General features: G+C 46.0%; 1 protein-coding gene and 1 non-coding gene across 2 annotated transcripts; one reads left to right on the top strand and one right to left on the bottom strand.

The window, feature by feature from the left end:
* Nucleotides 1–9,854: 9,854 nt before the first annotated feature.
* Nucleotides 9,855–11,249, top strand: LOC130504498 (uncharacterized). Its single transcript, XM_056999114.1, has one exon. The coding sequence runs from the start codon at nucleotides 9,855–9,857 to the stop codon at nucleotides 11,247–11,249; it is 1,395 nt and encodes a 464-aa protein (XP_056855094.1).
* On the bottom strand, nucleotides 10,086–10,192 carry LOC130504499 (small nucleolar RNA R71). The gene has a single exon (XR_008941294.1). It is a non-coding gene; the product is annotated as a small nucleolar RNA R71 (small nucleolar RNA).
* Nucleotides 11,250–18,007: the final 6,758 nt, after the last annotated feature.

Raw genomic sequence — 18,007 nt, 5'->3', positions numbered from 1 at the left:
TTTCAATTGTTTGAAGGCTTCCTCACATTTCTCGTCCCATAGGAACTTCTTATTATTTCTTAGAAGTTTGTAGAATGGGAGGCACTTATCGGTGGACTTGGATATGAATCGATTTAACGCTGCGATTCGTCCGGTCAATCTCTGTACCTCTCTGGTTGTCTTAGGTGACGGCATTTCTAGGAAGGTTGCTATCTGCTGCGGGTTGGCTTCAATGCCTCTTTCGGTTACGAGATAGCCTAGGAACTCGCCTGAGGGTACCCCAAAGTACATTTAGTGGGATTGAGCTTCATATCGTACTTGTTAAGGATATCGAAGCATTCCCTTAAGTGGGAGATATGGTCTTCTCCAGCTGAGGATTTGACTAGCATATCGTCAATATAGACCTCCATGGTTTTTCCAAGTTGCCCAGCAAACATCTTATTTACTAGCCTCTGATAGGTAGCTCCTGCGTTTTTTAATCCGAATGGCATAACCTTGTAACAATAGGTTCCTCGTTCGGTTATGAATGCAGTTTTCTCCTGGTCCTCAGGATCCATCATGATTTGGTTGTATCCTGAGAAGGCATCCATGAAGGATAGGAGTCGATGGCCAGCTGTTGCTTCAACCAGGCGGTCGATGTGAGGTAACGGGAAGCTGTCTTTAGGACAAGCTTTGTTCAGGTCTGTGAAGTCTACACAGATTCTCCACTTCCCGTTTTTCTTCTTTACCACTACTGGGTTAGCTAACCAATCGGGGTAGTGTACCTCTCGAATGGACCCAGCTTTCGTAAGTCGGTCAACTTCGTCGTTAACAGCTTGAGCCTTTTCGAGGCCTAGCTTGCGACGCTTTTGTTTGATCGGTTTGAAAGTAGGGTCTACTTTTAGCTTATGGGTGGTGACGTTCGGATCTATGCCTTTCATGTCGCTGGTGGACCATGCAAACGTTTTGACATTGCTTTTCAAGAAATCAATGAGCTCCTTTTTTGTCTCGGGAGATAGCTCGGATCCGATGCTCACCTGTCTTTCAGGATCTGAGTCGTCGATGCAACTTTTTCGGTGAGGTTCTTGGGGGGACCTCGAATATTTTGTTGCATTTCGCGACCCTCCTGGATCTGTAATTGCTATTAGGGGGACTTTTTGAGGATTTCGAATCCTCCCAAATAGCAGATCCTGGATATCTTCTGGCTACCGTGTACGGTAGCTATCCCTTCGGGTGTTGGGAATTTTACGCATTGATGATACGTCGAGGCTACTACCTTCATTTTGTGAATCCAGGGTCTTCCCAGGATCGCATGGAACGGGGAAGGTCTGTCGATGACTACTAAGTTGGTCATTTTCATTATTCCGCCAGCTATGACTGGGAGCTTGATAGTCCCCAATGAGGTAGTTGTTTCTCCGGAGAAGCCTACGAGGTTAGCTTTTTGGCCAATAATTTCGTAGTCGTCTATTTCCATCCCTTTTAGGGTGTTGTAGAAAATAAGGTCGACAGAGCTTCCTGTGTCTATCATGAGTTTAGGGACCTCGTATCCTGCGATGTTCAGGGTGACAATCAATGCATCATCGTGAGGTCTGTCGAGGTTTGAGGTCTCGCTTTCCCAGAAAGAAATCTTAGTATTGGACTCGGGGTTAGAAGGCTTAGGTCCAGTGTTAGACACAGCCTTCCGTACGTGATTCTTAATGGAGTTGACGGAGTCTTGACATATGTCTGATCCTCCAAGGATACAGTCCACCCTCGAGTCGGGGCTCGATTGAGGGGACGGTTTGCTCAAGAGAGCTTCGACTTGTAAACTTTTTCCTTGGGGGAATTTCCCAAGAATCATGTCGACTCTTTTCTTGGGAGCTGGAGGTGGTGAATCGGTCTCCTTCTCAGGTGACCTCTCGCGCTTTGGGAGGTGTCTCTGGAACCTCTTTTCTGATAAGGTGGTGGCTTTTTAAGGTCCACGCCCTTTATTTCTCCATCTGCGAATTTAGCTGCTAGTTGTCGTTGGAGGTCCCAACATTCCTCAGTTGAGTGCCCTTCTCGATCATGATAAGAGCAATGTTTGTTTTTATCAAAGCCTTTTGACCAGGGAGTTTCGTTCGCTGCGGCGACAGGTTTCTCTTCCTTGTCTTCCTCGATTGCGTAGGAATGTTCTCCCTGAGTTTGGTTGTTTCGGGGGTTCCCCCTTTGTGAGGTCCCTTTGCCTCAGAGGATTCACCTTTTGAGTGATTCTGAGGCTTCTTGTGGCGTTTATCCAATGCGGCTGTCTCCTCCTCCAAAGTAATGTATCTGGTGGCTTTATGAAGAGCGTCATCGATAGTTGGAGGAGTATTGAGTGTTAGCTCTGACCAGAATTTGATTTATAGAACAGACCTCTCCTAAGAGCCTTGATGGCGACTAGGTCGTTAGGATTCGAGAGCTTAGTTCTTATTGCCCTGAATTTCTCGATGTAGACTCGTAGTGAGTCCCCCATTCCTTGTCTGACCTTCCAAAGGTCGGTTTCAGAGGCTTGTTTCAGGATATGGGTCGAGTACTGCTTCATGAAGGCGTTAGTTAACTGATCGAAACTATCTATCGAGGCTGGTTCGAGACCAGAGAACCACTCAAGGGCTGTTCTGACCAAGTTTTCGGCGAATGTCCTGCAGTAACCTGCTTCGCATTCTTCCTGTGTAAAATGGGCTTTAACGATTGCCAATCAGAAAGCTCTCAAATAGGCCTTTGGGTCAGAGGTCCCATCATACTCGGGAATTCTGATTTTTCGGGTATCTCTTATGTAGGAGCTAGCAATTCTGTCAGTGAATGGAGTTCCACGGGTTTCTTCGATCAAACTATCGATTTCGGGAGCTGAGCTCGTAGCTTTATGGACTTGAGCTCCCAATTTTTGGAGAGCTGCATGAGTTCGTTCCATATATATACGGATAGCTTCAGGTCCTTCCATGGGTAGGACATTTGGGTCGTTATTAGGTACCCGACGGGCAGGTTCCTGACGGAATCGTGTGGGCTCATCCTCCCATGCAGTTGGTGGGCTGAATCGCTCACCAGCTCTTGGGTTATCGGAATCTATCCGTTGATACCCGTCCCATTCAGGGTTGAGCCTCTGGTTTGATAAACCGGAGCTGCTGTTCTGCCTCCGGATGGGAAGGATACTCCTGCCCCGGACCTAAAATCAGTCGGCAGAGGAGGTAGGCGAGAGCTCCGATCAGCGACCTGACCGGGTGCGGAACTGGTTGTTGCCACGTTGCTTCCCATAGCACTGGTGATAGGCGGGTTAAACACGGGAGCTGTCCCAGTATGAGGTGTCTGGAAAGCCGATCCCTGTCCTTCGGGAGCAGTGCTATCAGGAGAAAAGTCTAAACGTCCCCGGGGGAATGAGGGATCAGTCAATCGATCTCGGAAAGTGACCCCCGGAGTTTGACGTCGAGGTGGTTGGGTTGTTGTGTCTAGAGATCTTGTTATCTCTTCGAATCGTTGCTGTCGAACAGCTAGCTGATGCATCGTACGCTCACTTTCCTGAGCTTTGTCTACTAGTTGCATCATCATCTGACGAATCTCAGAAAGCTGAGCCTCCGTTTGATTCGGAGCGGCTTGCTGCTGAGGATTCTCGGTGATTGGAAGCCCGAGGGCGGTTCCACTTGACGATCTCTGGTTAGTAGCTCCGGTTGTAGTCTGGCTCGTTCGAGCGTTAATCGGAAGCTGCTGTCCGGATCGGTGGTCGCCACGTCGAGGCTCCGAGGTTACAAGGGTAGAGCCTCCGTCGTTCGGTGAGCCATCGTTCTGAATCGGGAGGTTAAGATCATACGGATTTGTTGTCTGATCGGTAGGATTCATCCTCAAGTTAAAGTAAGGGATTCGATTGTTTCGTCCCCACAGACGGCGCCAATTGTGAGGGATTAAACTCACCACCTAGATTTTTAGATCAGGTTTACGGTTTAGGAAAGGTTAGGGAAAGATAACGCGGGCTGAATCCCGTAATAACTTATTGAATGAACTTCGATTTGCATTGATAATAGGGTAAAAGAATGGTTACAAAAGATGTTTCTCTTGATGATTACAAAGATAGCAAAATGCTTTAGAGTTGATATGAATAATCGTGAAAATGAATAAAGGTTGAATAGCCCTTCTTTCTTGACTTGCTTTCTCTTTAAATAGCCTCAGTCCCGCTTGATCGTAGCCAACTGGTTCCCGAGATCCCCTCCGTGATTTGAGAGATTTGTAACAGCTTTCCTTTGACCGGGTCCTGCGCTCCTTCTGTTACGATGTGAGCTTCCTCTTCATCGTGACCTCTTCGAAGATTGCCCTTAGCTTCCAGCCTCCGGCTCCGTAATGAACCTTAGCTCAGGTCTCTGATACGCGTTGGGCTTTGTCTCGGCCCAATACTTGCTTTGGTTCTATTGTCAGCTAGCGGGCCATATTTGGGCCCAACAGCTCTGACCAGAATTTTGATTTATAGAACAGACCTCTCCTAAGAGCCTCGATGGCGACTAGGTCGTTAGGATTCAAGAGCTTAGTTCTTATTGCCCTGAATTTCTCGATGTGGACTCGTAGTGAGTCCCCCATTCCTTGTCTGACCTTCCAAAGGTCGGCTTCAGAGGCTTTTTTCAGGATATGGGTCGAGTACTGCTTCATGAAGGCGTTAGTTAACTGATCGAAACTATCTATCGAGGCTGGTTGGAGACTAGAGAACCACTCAAGGGCTGTTCCGACCAAGTTTTCGGCGAATGTCCTGCAGTAACCTGCTTCGCATTCTTCCTGTGTAAAATGGGCTTTAACGATTGCCAATCGGAAAGCTCTTAAATAGGCCTTTGGGTCAGAGGTCCCATCATACTCGGGAATTCTGATTTTTTGAGTATCTCTTATGTAGGAGCTGGCATTCTGTCAGTGAATGGAGTTCCACGGGTTTCTTCGATCAAACTATCGATTTCGGGAGCTGAGCTTGTAGCTTTATAGACTTGAGCTCCCAATTTTTGGAGAGCTGCATGAGTTCGTTCCATATATCTACGGATAGCTTCAGGTCCTTCCATGGGTAGGACATTTGGGTCGTTATTAGGTACCCGACGGGTAGGTTCCTGACGGAATCGTGTGGGCTCATCCTCCCATGCAGTTGGTGGGCCGAATCGCTCACCAGCTCTTGGGTTATCGGAATCTATCCGTTGATACTCGTCCCCATTCGGGGTTGAGCCTCTGGTTTGATAAACCGGAGCTGATGTTCTGCCTCCGGATGGGAAGGATACTCCTGCCCCGGACCTAAAATCAGTCGGCGGAGGAGGTAGGCGAGAGCTCCGATCAGCGACCTGACCGGGTGCGGAACTGGTTGTTGCCACGTTGCTTCCCATAGCACTGGTGATAGGCGGGTTAAACACGGGAGCTGTCCCAGAATGAGGTGTCTGGAAAGCCGATCCCTGTCCTTCGGGAGCAGTGCTATCAGGAGAAAAGTCCAAACGTCCCCGGGGGAATGAGGGATCAGTCAATCGATCTCGGAAAGTGACCCCCAGAGTTTGACGTCGAGGTGGTTGGGTTGTTGTGTCTAGAGATCTTGTTATCTCTTCGAATCGTTGCTGTCGAACAGCTAGCTGATGCATCGTACGCTCACTTTCCCGAGCTTTGTCTACTAGTTGCATCGTCATCTGACGAATCTCAGAAAGCTGAGCCTCCGTTTGATTCGGAGCGGCTTGCTGCTGAGGATTCTCGGTGATTGGAAGCCCGGGGGCGGTTCCACTTGACGATCTCTGGTTAGTAGCTCCGGTTGTAGTCTGGCTCGTTCGAGCGTTAATGGAAGCTGCTGTCCGGATCGGTGGTCGCCACGTCGAGGCTCCGAGGTTACAAGGGTAGAGCCTCCGTCGTTCGGTGAGCCATCGCTCTGAATCGGGAGGTTAAGATCAGACGGATTTGTTGTCTAATCGGTAGAATTCATCCTCAAGTTAGAGTAAGGGATTCAATTGTTTCTTCCCCACAGACGGCGCCAATTGTGAGGGATTAAACTCACCACCTAGATTTTTAGATCAGGTTTAAGGTTTAGGAAAGGTTAGGGAAAGATAACGCGGGCCGAATCCCGTAATAACTTGTTGAATGAACTTCGATTTGTATTGATAATGTGGTAAAAGAATGGTTACAGAAGATGTTTCTCTTGATGATTACAAAGATAGCAAAAATGCTTTTAGAGTTGATATGAATAATCGTGAAAATGAATAAAGGTTGAATAGCCTCTCTTTCTTGATTTGCTTTCTCTTTAAACAGCCTCAGGTCCCGCTTGATCGTAGCCAACTGGTTCTCGAGATCCCCTCCGTGATTTGAGGGATTTGTAACAGCTTCCCTTTGACCGGGTCCTGCGCTCCTTCTGTTATGATGTGAGCTTCCTCTTCATCGTGACCTCTTCGAAGATTGCCCTTAGCTTCCAGCCTCCGGCTCCGTAATGAACCTTAGCTCAGGTCTCTGATACGCGTTGGGCTTTGTCTCGGCCCAATACTTGCTTTGGTTCTATTGTCAGCTAGCGGGCCATATTTGGGCCCAACAATGAGCATGTGCTGTCCCCGGTTCCGCAGCAAGAGATTCCACCGATTGATCATGATACCTTAAGGCAAATGATGCAGGATGCAGCTAGGCATGCTGCTCAGAAGGTAATCCAGAAAATATCTAATAGGGTGTCAGAGTTGCTGCTCAGGAAGTTACTAGACATATGGCTGCAGTTTAGCAAGGTCAACAGATTCCGCCTGGTCCACAGGTTTAGGATCAGCATGGTCTGCAGATTAATGTGCGGCAAGTTTCACCAGTTCAGGTTCAGCGGGATCAGCAGCGCCCCCCGCTCAACAATTTTTAGGGTTTTTCAGGTTCCACCACTGTCACCCGCCTTCCCAGTGAAGGTTTCTAAGTGTGATGAGACGCTTATCAAAATGATGGGGGCAGATGAAGTATGTGGATTTGGAGCATTTTAAAGGAACAATGGATCCTACAGTTGTTCATGATTGGAAGCATAGACTAGTAACATGTCTGGAGACTATCAAGTTTCCGCTACGCCTCTATCTTAATATCACTAAGCTATACCTGCGTGGAGATGCATCAGTATGGTGGGATGGAGTGCGATTGATGCATCTTGGCAATCTGAAATATGAAGTTTTCACATTGTGTTTGACAGGAAGTACTTTCCTAGGGAAATCTTGCATCAGAAAAAGAATCCCTTTGAACATCTGAGACAAGGTAGTATGAGCGTCAAGGAGTACAAGCTAGAGTTTAGTCGACTTTGCAGGTTTCTGATAATAATATGGATGAGGATAACCTGATCAGGAGGTCTTTAGATGGGATGTGGGTTGATCTCCACGGCAGATGCAGTATGGTTACTTACACCATCTTAGATGATTTAGTAGAGAAATATATTGTGCAGGATTCATTGAATGATGTAGTGATTTAACCTCCGAGGGGCAATGTAATACATGTCTCCTGCAGAACAGATTTATCTACTAGATCCTCTAAGCGGGTGTAAGTCACCACACTGCATCTGCCGCAGAGATCAACTTGCGTCCTATCTAATAACCTCCTGATCAGTTCTTCCTCATCAATATTATTACCAGCAAACTGGTAAAGTCAACTGAACTCCAGCTCCTACACTCTGAAGCTCTTACTACCCTGTCTCAGATGCTCAAAGTCATTCTTATTTTGATGTAAGGATTCCCTGCAAAAGTATTTTCTGTCAAATGCAATGAGAAAATCTTTATATGTCAGATTGCCAGAACACGTCGATCTCACTCCATCCCACCAAACTGATGCGTCGCCACGCATGTATAGCTCAACAATATTAAGACAGAGGTGTAGCGGGAATTTGATAGTCTCCAAACACGTTAACAGTCTATGCTTCTAATCTTGAGCAGATGTAGGATTCACTGTTCCCTCAAAATGCTCTAAATCCACATACTTCATCCGCTCCCGTCATCTTGATAAGCGTCTCATCATACTTATAAACCTTCACTGGGAAAGCGGGTGGTGGTGGTGGAACATGAAAAACCCGGGGAACCTGCTGAATGAGGGGCTGTTGATCCCCCTTGACTGATGAAGCCTGCGGCACATGAATATGCGGACCATGCTGCATCAGAAACTGAGGACCACACAAAATCTTCTGAACATGCTGAACTGCAGTGATATACCATGAATTTCACCCGCTTTTAGCCATGGTATATGAGGGTTTTCAATTATATTTACTACGTTTTCAAAGTATTTTAGAGTATTTTCAGGCACAGGTACCTAATTGAAGAAATCAATACTTTTGAGGCATTTTTGGAGTATTCTCACGAATGAAGAATCGACCGATAGGAAACATGTGAGATCGGACGATTGAAGCCAATTACAATCGATCGACGGATATCAAAGACTATCGATCATTATTAAGCCATTCGATAGATTATGATTTAGAAGATTTTCAAGTATCACAAAGTGTGCTATTTACACACCAAGTCCCTGGCCGCCTGTTAGGCTTTATATACTAGGGTTTTGTATCATTTTAGAGGCAGACTTGCCTAGAGACCTAGTGGAGAAGAGAAGCAATTTGGCTACCTGAGGAGAAGAGTTAGAGTTGGAGAGATAGATCTGAGACTACAAAACAGAGAAGATCTTGAACTCCCTTTTTATTCTACTCATACTCTTTGTGTTCCTTATTTCATATTAAGATTTATTCAAACCATCATGATTTTGTCTCTCATGAATATGTCTGAGTAAACCTAATTGTTAGATTTAGGTTTCTCATAAGGGTGAATCATGTGATGAGATTGTGACAACTGTTATGGTGATTAAATTAGTTCTTTCACTTTAGTTGCTCTTAACACTAGATTTAGGATTGATCACCTTTAAATCTAGATCTTAGGATTGATGAGATAACCAACTGTATACTCTCAATTCCCAGATATAAACTAAAGTGATCTAACTGACTAGACACATGCGAAAGGTGGTCTAGATCATTAGAGAACGATTTCAACCAATCTGATAATGCTTGCTAGAATTACCGTCGATCGATACAACCATCGTTGTAGCGATCGATTGTTTGAAAGGTGTATCGATCGATTAGGCGAAAGTCATATCGATCGACTCTTTTTCGTGATCAACATACGACAGTTGAGATCCGGGATCTAGTCAAAGGAGACCCTACTGGTCGTACCAATTGTTTGAGTTCAAAGAACTAAAACCCTAATGTCACTTTCAAACTGCATAATTTCATGCCTGAGAAATACCTGAATCTAGCTATCTTCCTCATTAAGAAACAACCTTCACTTCAGTTACTGAACAACTTCCTTGTTCACCATATTATTTACTGCTTTAAAACATATAAACCCTTAAGTCTATCTTCATTTCTAATTAATTAAACTTTCAAGTAATCCTAGAGTCTTTGTGGTTTCGATCCCTAAATACTACATATGAACCTCTTATTTGAGAGAGTAATTCACTTTTTAGGATAATTTGAGTGATATCAAATTTGGCACCGTTGCCGGAGACTTTTTCATATTACTTTTAGATTTAATTTATGATTTAGCATAGACTTTGTTACTTTTGAAATCCTAGAACATAAAGAATGGAGAATACAAATGTCGGCCAAGCATCGATCGACATGGAACATAGTCAATCGAGCGGACGCAGATACGGAAGAATCGATCGCTTCATCCGAAGCCTCATCGATCGATACCGCCCAGCCGGAAGCAGGTAAGTACCCTCTTACTGATGTTGTTAATGAGAAAATAGTCCAAACTGAACCAATAGGTCAATCAAGCAACATTTCTAGCCAAACTACTGAAAAATAGGGTACTGAAATCCCTGTTAAGTCAAACTCTACCTTAAACATAGGCAAAGAAAGGAATAGGTCCGATATTAGAGTACCAGACGACGTTACCACGAAAACCAAGTTTAATGTTGATTACTATAATATGGTGCGTCGAAACCCTTTTAAAGGATCTTCTTTAGAACATCCACAAGACCACATTGAAGGTCTAGAGGAATTAATTCCAGATGAATACAGTCGTTGCAGAATTTTCCCATTTTCACTGGAATGGGAAGCTTTGAGATGGTTAAACTGTCTACCAAAAGGATCCCTGACTAGTTGGAAAGAGATTAGAAATGTCTTCCTTAAGCAATTCTTCGACGACACTCGTTACTGGGAAGTGAGAAGGCGAATTTCTACCTTCCATCAAAATCCTCAGGAATCATTCAAAAACACATGGGGAAGATTCAAGAGTTATGAACTCGAATGCCCCCACCATGGCTATCCAGAACCACAATTTCTTAAGATCTTTTACAAAGGTGTTATTCTAAGCTATAAGACAACGCTTGATACAGAAAGCGAAGGGAATTTCGTTACTAGAAATCCTATAGAGGCAAGACGCTTAATCGAAAACATGGCAACAGGAAGATCTTATGAAGAGATCAATGAAGAAAAAGAAAAAGCTATAAACTCAAGAGAAAATACTGAGTTAGCTGAGATAAAGAATTCTATAGATTCGCTTCATTCCCTTCTGACAGATCGAAACCCACCTAACCTGTGCCAGTACTACAATAAAACTCCTCCTATATCAGAAGATGAGCTCGACTTTACAGAAGAGTTAGATACTACTGATCCTCATTCTGTGTTTAACGTCGACAGCTTCACACGAGACTATGAAATCTGTGTGCAGTCTCGTACCGGGAGAGAGAAGTACAATCTAAAACAAGCTTTTACAGGAAACCGTAAAATGAAATCCGATTTTAATGGGAAAATAAACATCGTTTACGGTAAACTAAATCAGAAGATGGATTCATTAATTGAACACCTGCGGGGAATGGAAGACCAAATTGCTAACCTTGCAACTACTCTGAAAAGAGAGACAGGTCGTCTTCCTGGAAGGACCGATGCTAACCCTGGGGCAAAACGCCAGGCATATGCCGTAATGTTGCGAAGCGGTAAACGCCTTGAAACAAATGCCAGAGACGATGCCAGCAGTGGAAAAATCATCGATAATGCAGAAAAAAGCAATTCCAACCCCATAGAACTTCTTGAAAATGATTCTGACCCAGGAATATCCAAACAAAGAAGGAACTATTCAAATAAAGAGGATGAGGGAAGAACTATAGACTTAGGAAATAAAAATTCTGATGCCGAGATCGAAATCGATCGTCTAGACGAACCGATTATCGATCGACCCATTGGAAAGGAAAACGATCGACCATCTGGTGGCACTAACGATAGCAATACACAGCCTACCGGAACTGAAAAAGTCTATAGAACTCCACCCCCATTCCCTCCAAACAAACCGCAAACCAAGAAGGCATTGGATGCCCCTCAGTGATGCCATTAAGATAGCCCCCTCAGTAAAGAAGTACGTAAAAGATATGATATCTTCGAGTGGAGAACAAAGCGTTATGATGGTGTCAGAGGAAGTAAGTGCGATGATACAAGGAGAAACTTCAATCAAAAGAACTGACCCTGGTAGTTTTGTCCTAGATTGCAAGATACAAAACGCACGTTTTCCTCGATCTCTTTTTGATCTTGGTTCTAGTATAAACCTCATGCCATACTCTTCGGCAGTTTCATTAGGTTATGATGAATTTGTCCCAAGGCCAATCACTCTAGTTCTAGCTGATCGATCTATTAGGGTACCCGAAGGGATCCTCGTAGATGTACCAATAAAAATTGATGATTGCTTCATACCAACAGATTTCGTTGTACTAAAGTATAAACAAGTACCGAAGGACCCCCTTATACTGGGTCGACCCTTTTTGGCTACAGACGGAGCAATCATAGATGTTAAAGGAGGAAAGATTAACTTAAATGTCGGAGATATATCAATGAACTTCGACATGGAAAAGCTAGTCAAACGTCCTCTGATAGACGATTGTGGGAACCGAAATTCGCACTGTCGATTTTAGTTAAGTAAATCGGAGGAAAGCTAAGTAAACTTAACTTTCCCTGAAGGTCCGGATTCTCTGCGACAACCAACGACAAGTGATCAAATAAATGCGGAAAGGTTTTATTAGGATTTGGGACTGGACCTTAAGGAAGGCTGCCTACGTACCCCTTTCGAGGATCAAGTCGGACGTAGTTCAGTTGGAAGGGTTTGAACAAGAGATCGAACTGCCTGGCGGAGTTCGTCTAGTACGAGCGTTAGTCATAGAAACGGGCATGTCGAGAATAATGCCTAGGGTTTCTATGTGCGGAGCTCTAAGTAAAAGGATTGTTAGATCCTTCCGAGAGAGACATGAGTCTGCGATTAAGATTTGAGACGGGACCTTAAGGAAGGCTGCCTACATACCCCTTTCGAGGATCAAGTCGGACGTAGTTCAGTTGGAAAGATTTGAACAAGAGATCGAACTGCCTGGCGGAGTTCGTCTAGTACGAGCGTTTGTCATAGAAACGGGCGTGTCGAGAATAACGCCTAGGGTTTCTATGTGCGGAACTCTGAATAAAAGAATTGTTAGATTCTTCCGAAGGAACAGAAATCTGCGGACAAGATGAAGGCAGAACGAGAGGCGGCCAGACGTCCTAGGTCATGCCTTGCTAGTCTAACCACCTAAGTTCTAAGTTCCCTCAGTCTAAAATCTCGGATCTGCTTTCCCTCTTCATGATTTTCGCTCTGCCTTTCTTCCTCTCCCAAAGCTCCTTTATATACTCCTTCTTATGACGGTCTATTCTCCTTCTGGGCCGCAAGGCGGGCTTCTTTCCATTTTCGTCGGCTTTCATCGGGAAACTTGACATTTATCTTCGGAAAACTTGACATTTATCCTTCCGGAAATTTAGCATTTATCTTGCTATGCAAAGATAAACGTAAATCGTCGTATCTATCTCAGATAATAGTAAACGGACTGTCAGATCGTGTTTGGTCCCTTTCGGGCCGTTTCCAGGACTTCTGTGGTTTTCTACGATTTCTCCGGAAGTTCTTCATTCGTTCGTAGAGTTGAGACGAGTGGTGTCTTAAGATAACCATTGCTGTTTCGTACGAAGAATTTAAGATCTTCCTTCCTGTCGATATCTTACGAGTTTCCGAAGTTTTCCCGACGGTCCTAGATTGGAGTAAGAACCGGAGTTTCGTACGCGGAATCTCAATGATTCGTCCTGCGAGGACTTGGGAAAGACTCGAACTACAGGCTTCCGATGGCCGGGGACTGGGATTCGTGTACGAAAGATTGTTATCCGAAGACCCGAGCCAGCACGGGGCTAGCCGCCCGGCGACCACGGCCAGCACGGGGCTAGCCGCCCGGCGACCACGGCCAGCACGGGCACTAGCCGCCGGCGGCCACGGCCAGCACGGGGCTAGCCGCCCGGCGGCCACGGCCAGCACGGGCGCTAGCCGCCGGCGGCCACGGCCAGCACGGGGCTAGCCGCCCGGCGGCCACGGCCAGCACGGGCGCTAGCCGCCGGCGGCCACGGCCAGAGCGGGGCTAGCCGCCCGGCGGCCACGGCCAGCACAGCGCTAGCCGCCGGCGGCCACGGCCAGCACGGGGGCTAGCCGCCCGGCGGCTGTCGACCAGCACGTGCGTCTCGACGAGGGCTTTGATTTGATATGTTGATCGTTTTCTGGGTCCTCACGGTTTGAGAGAACGGGTTCTTTGAAGTTTCCCGGCGGCCGAACCAGCACGGGGGCTTAGCCGCCCGGCGGCCAGGACCAGCACGGGGGCTAGCCGCCGGCGGCCAGGACCAGCACATGCGTCTCGACGAGGGCTTCGATTTGATATCTTGATCGTTCTCTGGGTCCTCACGGTTTGAGAGAACGGGCTCTTTGAAGTTTCAAGGCGGATTCCTTGTCGTTCGGCCTATCCAAACTTAGATCACTTCCCGTTTCTTCCTTATACTTTCGTATGACAAATAGACTTAGCCATTGATTTCGAGATAACCGTTTTTGACCCCAACAGTTAGCCCCCCAGCATGCAAGATGCGGGAGCGATCTTGCGGGCGGAAGATTATGAGTTGAAAATTGAAATTTTTGGCTAAGAGTATTTCATTGCGGAAATCCACATCACCTTTGATTGGCGATCTTGAACGTGACGTCGGGAAGACCGTGAGTTTGTTGCTCAACTTCGACTCGATTCTTGCTGGTCTGAAATCCGTGTGCACCCTTGTCCTGCATTCGGAGGGTTCGGAGGACCAGGACCACGCAGTCAAGGATCGCGAAGCCGGCGCATATGAGACATGCAGTGGTGGTGCGACCAATGGAGGCGACGGTGAGACCGTTCCTACTTTGGGTGAGTTTTGAGGATGAAGGTGATGCTCCAGGGAGCCTCTAGGTTTATCAATCCCTTTAGAGATTTTTATTTTGATTACATTTCGGCCGTTGGTTGGCCATTATGTATGATTTCGGGACTGGCCGTTGGTGGCTTTGAGTCCCTGCCCTTTTAGGGCGTTGTATTGAACTCGCGGTATGCATTTATAAAATATTTTGCGTTTAGAACTTCTGTTTGTCGAAGTTAGAGGGGCAGGGTGTGAGTTGTCGTCTCATTCCTGCCTTCCTGACGATCACCGTATCCGTAGTTTGTACAAAGCGAGATTTTCCTGCGGTTTACGATTTACGCGAAAATTCGTGAAAACATACAGACTTGAGTGGAGAGACAAGTTTTGGGATCTCGCGTCGTTGACGCTTTGCCTATGAGATGTTAAGATACCAGCAAGGCTGGGTTTAGGGCAAAACCTAGGTTTACTCTCAGACTGAGGCTGTGCGATGACAAATCGGCTTTCGTTTTGCCTGTTTGTGATTTTAACCTGATTCGTACCGTTTTAAAATCCGCGAAGTGGTATCGGCTTATATGATTTGTCTGGGCACGAATCGAGCTACTTCCTTTACGAAGTGCTGAACCAAATTTGGATTTTTGTATAGCGCGCTATGGGATCCTTGTCGGATGTAAAAGAGCCTACCCTTAGGTGGCTTGTCTGTTTAGGACGTTAGAGTTCGTTTGTTGTGATCAGCAACAACGAAATGATGCCGTTTTGAAGGCGTATGAATTTGTTATCGAAAAATGTTTATCCGAGCACGAAGCAACGTCTCGCAGTGCTGCGATTTTATTTTTCTCATGCCATAAGAGGATTATGGGATTTCGCTTATGTTTTGATTTATACTTTCGTCAAGTGTTAAGGATAGAATCCGAGTAGTCACTTCGGATTGTGATTTTGTCGCTTGGTCCGTATGCTACTTTTTAGCGAGCGATTTTAGGTGTAAGCGATGAGAGACATGTGTCTGGATGTGATAATCGTTTTATGGATACTGAATCCGTTGTCGCAGCCGTTTAGTAGTTGGCGAATTGTGTTAAGGATTTAGGACCGAAGGGTCGCGTAAATTTTACCAGGGGGGGGGAAGCGTCTAACTTCACTATGTTTCGTGAAGTGTTGGCCTTCTGAGATTTGTTTTTGTAAGGATGACTCGTATAGCTCTGGGAGCTTTGCTACGAGCGTTTCTTTTGTGCCGCGTTTTATGGGGCGTATAGAACTTAATCGATTTGATGATAAGTTTAAGATCTTCCGTTTAACCATTTGGTTGTTAGGATCGAGTTTCGTTATCGTATGATTTCCGATTTTGGGTTATACGACAAACTGCTTGCATAATATCCGTTTGACGTTTTACGACAAATCGTGGATTGTCTTTTTTAGCCGTTACACGGTTGGAGCGGTGGTCGCTAAGTATTGTGGATCGGCATGGAGGCTGACTTCAGCCGTTTAGCCAAGGAAGTCGTTGGTAAAGGACCAGTCCATGACCCTTTGTGTTACCGTTAAGATCGTGTTTAGTTGACGATTGTCCTTAATGGCGATGTCGAGTGCATGTTCGGGCTTTATGGAAAGACGTAGTTGGCCGAGGGCCGAATAGAGTTCGTCGAGATAGACATGCCAATCATAGAGGAGTTTTCCAAGTTATGGGTGATGGCTTTTCGAAACGATTTTCCACTTTAGGTTTCGTTTTTTGGCGAAAGTTGCTTCGGGTTACTCATGAAGTTTTACCGAAGGTTATTTCGTTAATTTTGTAGCTCACCGTCGTGCCATTAGTCTCACGGAAGCGGAAAGAGTATGCCAAGGATGCGCGGCGATCGTTTCTCGGTTTTTCGAGAGATTAGATCGGTTTGCGCGTTCTGCCTAAACAGTCAAGGAACAATAGAACAAAACTGGAAGAAAATGCCTAAGACTTATCTTGCTAGACTATCCACCTAGGTTCTAAGTTCCCTAAATTTTACGGCAGTTTACAAGACGTTCCCATTCCTTTCCTACGAAAAAATTAAAACTTTGATAAAATTTTCTAAGTCGGACGTACCTTAGTCTCATTGATTACTCAAGATTGCCTCATGTCCGTTCCTCTTTGTCTTCTACCGTTTCATCGTCAAAGGTCTTCGAAAAGTCCGATACTGAATCGAGAATCGATTTTTGATGAAACATGAAGGAACAGTGCAGAATCGTTGCAGAATCGTTGAAGCAAAGGGAGGAGAAGTAGGCGAAACTCGAAGAAGGCTAAGGTGGGTAGACAAGTGAAAACGAATGGCAAGATGTCACTCGAGTGGGGCTTCTTGTTTCGTCAAGCTATGAGCGAACTGGTCAGGTCAAGAAGCTTACGATCTTGTTATACTTTACGAATGATGTTTCGTAAAATATTGTTGAGCTTTTATCTAACGAGAGTTTTTTCACAAAATGTTGTCGAGTTAATTTTACGGAAACTGTTTTGTAAAATGTTGTCGAGTTTAATCATGCAAAAGCTGTCTCGTGAAATATTTTGGAGAATTTATTTTACGAAAGGTGTTCCGTAAAATGTTATCGAATTCTAGCATTAGAAACGCTGATTTTCGTCGGCCTCCATACTTATCGGGAAACTTGACATTAATCTTCGGGAAACTTAGCATTTATCTTGTTACGTAAAGATAAATGTAAATCGTCGTGTCTATCTTAGATAATCGTAAACGGACTGTCCGATCACGTTTGGTCCCTTTCGGGCCGTCTCTAGGACTTCCGTTGTTTTCTACGATTTCTTCGGAAGTTCTTCATTCGTTCGTAGAGTTGAGATGAGTGGTGTCTTAAGATAACCATCGCTGTTTCGTACGAAGAATTTAAGATCTTCCTCCCGTTGATATCTTACGAGTTTCCGAAGTGTTTCCGACGGTCTTAGCTTGGAGTAAGAACCGGAGTTCGTACGCGGAATCTCGAAGTACAGATTTCTGACGGCCGGGCCCGGGACTTGTGTACCTGAGATTGTTGTCCGAAGACCCGAGCCAGCACGGGGCTAGCTGCCCGGCGGCCACGGCCAGCACGGACGCTAGCCGCCGCCGGCCACGGCCAGCACGGGGCTAGCCGCCCGGCGGCCATGGCCAGCACAGGCGCTAGCCGCCGGCGGCCACGGCCAGCACGGGGCTAGCCGCCCGGCGGCCACGGCCAGCACGGGCGCTAGCCGCCCAGCGTCTACGGCCAAGGCCGGGGTCGGCTGCTCGGTTCCTTCGGTTTACGAGTGTTCGTGTTCGTTATGTTGATGTCGATTCCCGGCATATCTTCCGCAGCCAAGCAAACGTGTTAAGGTTCTTCTTGAGACACGCGATGAGTTCTGCTTTCAATGGATCGCGGAGATTGGCTCCAATCTCCACGCACCGCTCTGGGTTAGTCTCGTCGAGGCAGACTGAAATTACCGGTTCGCAAGTGGGCTCACGTTTCCCTTCCAGGACCTCAGCTCTTTGCGATTGCCAGAAGATTTCTGAAGGGTCCTGCGATGCTGGTTCGTGGTTGCTTGCTTTTTTGGTTTAATTTCGGGCTCAGAGTTTTTCCGTTTAACCCAGTGGCCAAACAGACTTGCAGCGCTTTAACGATCTCCTTGTATTGTTTCCACTCCTGAGAGGGTCGGAAATTTGAGGCACAGATGGAAAAGTCGAGGGGATCGCTCGCATGGAATTTAACCACGGAGTCCCGAACGATCGCGTTATATGCTGCTGGACCGTCGACTACCAAAAATTCCACAGTCTTCGTGACGCTCCCGCTCTGACCGAGAGATCGACCGAGCGAGGGTCATCGTGATGTTTCCTGAGAGTCCGATTATCGGATTGGGATCATCGTGATAGCGTTTAGGTCGATTCCCATCCTTTCGAGGGTGTTTTTATA

This window comes from Raphanus sativus, unplaced genomic scaffold, assembly GCF_000801105.2.
Source record: "Raphanus sativus cultivar WK10039 unplaced genomic scaffold, ASM80110v3 Scaffold1621, whole genome shotgun sequence".
NCBI classification, from domain to species: Eukaryota; Viridiplantae; Streptophyta; class Magnoliopsida; order Brassicales; family Brassicaceae; genus Raphanus; species Raphanus sativus.
This window is presented reverse-complemented; position numbering and strand designations above follow the sequence as displayed.

Coding starts and splice junctions, on each gene's coding strand:
- LOC130504498 (XM_056999114.1), top strand. CDS start 9,855: ATGGTGCGTCGAAACCCTTTTAAAGGATCTTCTTTAGAACATCCACAA.